At 44.2% G+C, this 7784-nt stretch overlaps 1 protein-coding gene across 1 annotated transcript in view; it reads right to left on the bottom strand.

The window, feature by feature from the left end:
- Positions 1-6218, bottom strand: part of tll1 (tolloid-like 1) — a 34430-nt gene extending 28212 nt beyond the window's left edge. Inside the window, exon 1 of the mRNA XM_062515667.1 lies at positions 6041-6218. Coding sequence (XP_062371651.1) covers positions 6041-6218 — 178 coding nt within the window. The remainder of the gene's footprint in view (positions 1-6040) is intronic.
- Positions 6219-7784: the final 1566 nt, after the last annotated feature.

Here is a 7784-nt window from a genome sequence, read left to right as displayed (position 1 = left end):
GAAACATTTATTTTCTATATGCTTTTGAATACACACACACACACACACACACACACACACACACAATTGACAACTGACACATGGATACAAAATCATGTTGGGGTCACAGACCTTAAATATCCCATTGAGTTCAGGGGACAGCACTGCCTTCCACTTCAACTGAAATACCAGAAATTCCACAACATTTTTCAGAAACACACACACAAACGCACACAAATACACTCTCTCTCTCACACACACACACACACACACACAAAGAAAAGACTTCCTAACTGACTATTTCCATACAGTATCTTAGCTGTAAGTACAGTATGTACTGCAATAATAGCAATAGTTACAGTATTTGTTTGGGTTCCATTTACCTGCACTTCTTTCTGGAATATAAACCACCATTGTGACACCTTTACGACATATAGACAGCCATGTTTTTCCATTACTCCACCTCATACCGTATGTAACAACATACAGTACATCTATGCACCAAAGAACCGACCAACTAACCATTTAAGCAATAGGACATGTGCTCAAGTTTGGTCAGTTCCCAAATGACCATATGACTAACGTTCTAGTATTCCGTCATTCCACATTGCTGTCATCTTCATTTCTACAGAAGGTCTGGGTTAGCGTGATCTGCCTTTCCTGACAGCACTCCAAATCCCAAAACAAACGTCCATTCCCCCATCCACAGCTCCTGGAGGATCAACTGTACTACAGCGCAGAGGGCCACACAGTCTCCAAACACAGGCAGCTCAGCACTAGCGGCTGGACCAGGGGAAAACACCGCAGGCCTGTGGCTAATTCCCACTTAAGTCATGGTTTTAAGATTTGGTGTGAATGGGCACGATGGCATTCCTCTATGCATGTAAGCTAACACACTCCTCAGGGACTCGGTAAACAAGAGACAGAGAGAGAGAGGGAGGAAGAAAGAGAGATTGCGTGTGAACGTGTCATCAGGGAAGTGGCACATCAAACACACTTGAGAGGCGCGAGGATGTTTAAACAGGTAATTGCTTAATTATTGTGGTGCATTATGGGAGGAAGTGAGCATGTTGCTGACTCATGCTTTGCCAAGTCCTTTCTACCCGCCAACACAAACATTCTGCTCATACACACAGAAATGCATGCGCACACGCACACACACCCCCAACACACACACACACACTCACACACACTCTCTCTCTCTCTCTCTCACACACACACACACACACACACACACACACACACACTTCTGCTGACTCAGGAATTTGCAGGAATTTTTCGGAAGCTCGCTGTCAGGCCATTTTGCTCCTGGAAAATCCTGTTTAATATAATGTGACTCCTTAGCCACTGTGTCCAACATTTCCTTCCGCTGGGTAGCGTTACACACTGAGACAAACAAACTCTCTCTCTCTCTCTCTCTCTCTCTTTGTCTGTCTCTCTCTTTTTCTATCTCTCCCTCTCTCTGCATGCAACTTTGATGCCACTCTCTGCCTTTGCTCCACACACTGTGTGTCCCTAACACATCAAACCCTGGTCCTGGGTCTGACCTCAGTGTCATCAGGCCGCTGCACACATGAATGAATGGTCATTCAGCAATGACCTTAATCAGCACTCCAACAAAACCTCAACATAAACATAGGTGTGTGTGTGTGTGTGTGTGTGTGTGTGTCTGTGTCTGTGTGTGTGTGTGTGTATGAGTGTATATGTGTCTGGAGTGGATATCTAGACCAGCAACTTAATATGAAGCAGCCACTTTCATATTTGACCAGCATTTGGCTGGTGACTGGTGCTCATTTCCATCCCTGGTGTGTGCACGTGTGTGTGTGTGTCTTGATTTTACTTGATTTTCATGTTTAACATTGTTTCTATGCACCCTCATTCTCATTCATGCCACTCTATGTTATGTGTGTGTGTGTGTGTGTGTGTGTGTGTGTGTGTGTGTGTGTGTGTGTGTGTGTGTGTGTGTGTGTACTGTGTACGTATGTTTGTGCATGTGTGCGAAAGTGAGAGAGAGAGAGAGAGAGAGAGAGAGAGAGAGACATCTCTAGCTAAGTGGCAGGATGCAGACTACCAGGAAGAGATAAGTGCGTGAATGAAGTGGGCTCCCACAGAGTCCTAGAGTACACACACACATACACACACACACACACACATTCTCTCTTTCTCTTTCTCTCTTACACAGACACACACACACATGCACACACACTCAGAAACACACACACACACACACAGAGACACACATACACGCACACACACACAGACACACACACACACACACACACACACACAGACACTCACAGAGGGAAATCAGTACACAAAGAGCTGGAAATGTGTGCTGTGCTCTGTAATAGTATCTGATAAGCACACAGCCAAATATTCACATTATGTTTTCCCTACAATAACAAGAGCAGGAATACCTGCTCCTCACAGCCACTTCCAGCAGGTCAGACCAGGAATGAGCCTCACACACTAACACAGCAGGGTTGGGCAGACAGACACAGAGAGTGAGAGAGAGAGAGAGAGAGAGAGAGAGAGAGAGAGAGAGAGAGAAAGAGAGAGACGCAAACGCAAAAATTACTGCTCATACACTCATGAGAAGTAAGTGCACATAAACATACATTCTGTGATTTCATACATTCTCAGAAATGTCATTTGAAACAGCACAGACTAATCAGTGAAATATTTACGGAATACCCCACATCAAAAAGCATAAAATAATGTATTTTAATAAAATCATACATTAAATATTAAATTTCAATTCAATAAATGATATTAAATAAACATTTGAAATTGTACATGGTCTCAACACACACAACGGTTTGTGTGTGTGTGTGTGTGTGTGTGTGTGTGTGTGTGTGTGTGTTTGCGTGTGTGCGTGTGTGCATGCATGTTTTGTAATTTAAGAGTTATAAATCATCAGGTCTGTCATTAGTGCAAAAGACTCTATAATTAACCTGAGCGAACAGCCCTCACACACACAAAGCTATACATACAGACAGGCAGGCACCCACTTGAGTCGTCTGAACTGCTTAGAGAACAGTCACTGGAGCCTGACTGAAACCACTCAAAGAAAGATGATCTAATGAAGTAATACTAAAGCAGGAGATCCATCTACAGGACAAGCAGGTACAGCCAGACCATCCCACATCACCAACACTGAGAACCTGCATACTAAACCCAGGGAGGCAGCATGGCACTGAAGGGAAAGAATGCAGTAGGTAGGCAAGTCTCCAGCACACTCCCACAGCTATAGGCACTCGCCCACACCACACTGCTGATTAGCATCAGTCATTAGCTGAACCAGTGTGTTTGGGCTCCATCAGATGGCAAGCGTGGATCATTTGCATTGGGTGAATGGGCCACAGTGGCCCTTGAGAGTGTGACCCGTTAAGACTACAAAAGCTTAAGTAAACAACAACAGATCGCCTCGTTACATTAAGACCTAATGCGTCCATCATCATTAGAGACGGCAGATACTATTACCGGCCCCAGGTGAGTTTCTATAGGCTTAGCCCCACCAAAACACAACACCCCAAACAAGACAGAACAGCCCACGCTGTTGTCTATGGTGTATCTCTTGTGTAGTGCTAATGAACGCTTCTGAATGTGATGTGGAGACTAACTATACAATGGCTTTGTTTGTTATTAACTGCACATTCCTCACAGAATGATGTCTTTGTTTGAAGGATCATGCATTTTGAATGTGTGTGCTTTTATATGTGTTTGTGAGAATCTCTCTCTCTCTCTCTCTGTGTGTGTGTGTGTGTGTGTGTATCTGAAAGAGAGAGAGTAAAATATGTTTAAATAAGGAATGACAAAGTCAATACAGCATCCATGATGGACATGTTGAGTCCCCATGATGAGACACAGAGGCAGTCATCTGACCTGCCTGACAGTCGATAAGGAGAGAGCTCAAAGCACCCTGATGCCACCCCGACTATGCTAAGCTAAGTGCTAATGCTACAAAGTGCCAGCTCAGCCCTGGCCATTTTTAGCACACACTAAATTAGCGCAACGTAGCACATTAAACAAGTGGACCCCGATCAATGCAGTCAATGCACACTGCGCTTTAGAAGGGTAAGCACTTCAAACACACAAGGGCCCATCGACAGAACGAAACACACACCTTAGCACTTTCAGGGGCCCCTGTGGGATCAAACTTTACTCCAAATACACAACATCATGCACACACAAACACACACACACACACACACACACACACACACACACAAATATGCAAAAAAATGGTGTAAAGTCACACACATTGCATTTTTACATTTTATCTTGATAGACACATTTGGCACACTGCTTTTGAAGACCAAAACCCGCTATGAAAGGGTATCTCCCCTAAATATATTGGACACTGATGCTCACAAAAATATTGAACACACACACACATAGTTTAAAACGCCAGAAAAGCATCTAAGAGAATGTGTATTGTGTGGTGTGTGTAGTGACTGTGTGTCTGGATCACACCCGCTCCCAGAAGAAACTTTATCGCTGTGGCTGCATAATGTCTGAATATTTTTCATATTAGGAAAAACAAAATCCACCCTAAACAGACACTCCCATTCTCAGAGACCCTAAACCCTGCAGTTCACATTTTCACAAACATGTGTGCGCGCACACTGCTCATCTTTATCTCGTTGATGAAGTGATTTCTATATGCATGCATTAGCCACTATATGTGTGAATGGATAAAACTGCAAAAGCAAACGAAAACTAGAGGACTAAGAGGGGAGGGGGGAGCACATCTGCTTACCCTTGGGTGGGGTGCAATACAGGCAAACACACACACACACACACACACACAGGGAGAGGGAGAGAGAGAGAGAGAGAGATGTACAAACAGAAACACATGCAATGCAAGATATACTGTCATCTACAAGTTTGCATCAGTTTTATGTGTCTTCAGTAGCCTACCAAAAACACCAAAAGTATAATAGAGTGTTGCCCAGCAGCCTAATCCAAGGTAATAAGAGAGATAAAGAGACCACCAGAGAAAGAGTCCTGTATAGTGTGGTTTAATGTTCATTTAAAGTGCAGTCCTATGATAAGAGGTAGGCTAGGATGATAGCATAGCAGCATGATCAAGGTTAGGGTCAGATTCAGATAGGGTTGCACTAGTGATCAGCTCCCAGCATGGCACTTCCATCAGCTGAGTAGCATCCCGCACTGGCTTGCATTCTGCACCATGAACCACCTGCGCTGCTTTTGTTAAAGCCAAAGCCCCATATGCAAACACTATTCATTCTCCCCTTTGGCTATGCCCCCATCAGTTACATTACAGCATAAAACTTATTAAAACTCGGTTCAGAGACTGAATCTAACGCCATTAAGAAAAAAACAGAAATTGCTTAGAGCATCAGCCGTCATGTGCATCGCACAGGTGGAATGCGTGAGTGCTTTAAAATCACGAACGGTAGCGGGAGGTGGATAGACGGTACGAGACCGGCTTATGACAGCGACGGTGCACGTGTCTTCGGGATGGATCAACTCGCGGGAGACTGAGGTGAGGGCGGTGCGAATTAAACCGGGTGCACGATCGCTTACGGTGGGGGTGGAGGCACGCGGGGATTGTTAAAGTCATATCTCCGCAGGAGAATTACAGAAATGACAGAAAACACACATTAATCTTAACCGATAACCAAATGTGAGTAGTGCGCACAGATTGTTACAACGCACAGATTGAATGAACAGCAATCAAGACGTCTGCTTCAGTTAATGCCAAAAGATACACAACACATTCATGCAAATCCTTGTTCGGGTTTCCCTAACTATTTTTTCCTCTGTAGTCATTCACTGTAATCTTACATGAATTGACAACAACCTCCAAGGGTATGGGGTCTGTGGGGATCATATAGCGCAAGAAAGGAGACAGTGAGCAGTTTTAAAAGAGATGCTTATATCCATGTTTTAAAGGGAGATAGCACGTGCACTCTCCAATATGACAGACACACGTAGAGGGGATGTGGTATGTGTTTAGCTACTTCATGAACCCACATTTAACTTTCTCACGACCTCTATAGACACGTTTAAACAAAACAAAACAAAGTCTTACCAGCTTTGCATGGATCTTTGTAGTCTATGGTCTCCATCTTCTCTTCTTCATAGTAGTCATAATTGTCCTCGTAGTCTAAGCAATAATGGACGGATACTTTGCTCCATAAAGTCAATCCAGTCAGTAGAAGGGTGATCCAATGCATCTTAGTTGTAGGTGGCCTCAGTGCGCTGTCCATCTGAAGTTGGGAATGAATGAGAGAGTAGGCTGCCTACCCTCCTCTAGAGGGAAACGATGTGTCCACAGAAGACTCCGAGCGGCCAGGAATTTAGAGGCTCATTGCGAAGCGTCGGGTTGTCGGTGTGAGATCATTGGACCGGTAACATTAGCTGGCCGGCGAGCAGGCACAGACCCAGACGAGTCGCGAGTCACGACTCAGCTTTGTGCCTCTGCATTTGCGGTTATTTGAAAACACCTGAACTGCCCTGCGCGCGTGCTGTGTGTCTTCTCTCCCAACGCGAAATCCCGTTGCTCCCTGCTTGCCCTGCTGAGAAATAGACAGAGAGAGAGAGAGAGAGAGAGAGAGAGAGAGAGAGAGAGAGAGAGAGAGAGAGAGACAGAGGAAGGTTGGACACAGAACAACGTAATTAAGTTGGACAACAACGGAACATCAGTTGGTTTCGTCAAGCAGGGAAGCGACGCTGAGCGCGCTCAAACTTACAGAGATTCGCGTGAACAATAGGTATGGTAGGCTACAAATTTGATGGTGATCTGTTTTCGCGTAAATTAGAGTCATGGACTCGGCAGGTATTCCATTAACTTGTCAGAGCTGACATACCATCGGACAAACTGAGCGCTGGGTTGGGTTACAAGACAGAGACAGGGACAGAGGACTGCATAAACTTCCAGTATGATTGCCTAACAACTTGTGAACACCACCACCTCATAAATATTACCCCGTTTCTATTGTTCCAGTCCAGTCTAGCTGACCTGAGAACGAGACCCGGTAGCAGTAAAACTCGCACGTTCCTTAAAATTTGAGCAATAATCCCGTAAAACGTATTACGCTAGAGCCGCTGGTTCTGAGCACCGGGGAAGACAGGATGTAGCAGCCAGGTTCCAGGTAGATGAGAGAGGGTCATAAACACTGATTGTAAAGAGTTGAAATGTAGCAATGCACAGGACACCTTATAGTTTAGGCCTACAGAAGCCAGGTAGTGTGCAAGCAAGACTATATATCCGCAGTCTCGTCTTCACACGAACACCTTAACACGCCTTTGCAAACTGTAAACACATCGCCTAACACCATTTAACACGACACTTAGCCTATTTAAATGGCACATGCACTGCACCATATACGCACATAAAAACATCCCAATGTATGCTTAAACTTATGATACTAACTCAAATAAACTCAACAAAACGGTAATACAGACCCACTACCCTAATGTGACATTTTGCAATAAACCTCGATTCGGATAACTTTCGAGAACTAGAGCGAAGGCCTCTATATCATCAATATCTTTTGGTTTTCCTTTTTGGCTATCTGAAATGCTGTTATATTTCTGTGACGTTCCCTGATTTTATGCTATTAACCTTATAAAATATAATACTTTATTGTAGGTCATTAGGCATGGCATTTAGTCTAGAAAATATGTTGTCATTGAAAGCTTTGATCCAAACCATTTTGTTGTGTTGCAAACAAGGACACTGGGCAGAGCACTCTGTTTTTGGAACGATACGGTGTTAATTTATTTGAAATATCTCCCGTGGACTATCACTGCGTACACCCGAGACGGGTGAT

The sequence above is a fragment of the Sardina pilchardus genome, chromosome 2 (genome assembly GCF_963854185.1).
Source record: "Sardina pilchardus chromosome 2, fSarPil1.1, whole genome shotgun sequence".
Lineage (NCBI taxonomy): Eukaryota > Metazoa > Chordata > Actinopteri > Clupeiformes > Clupeidae > Sardina > Sardina pilchardus.
Note: the sequence above shows the minus strand (reverse complement) of the source record. Positions and strands in the feature narration are given on the sequence as shown.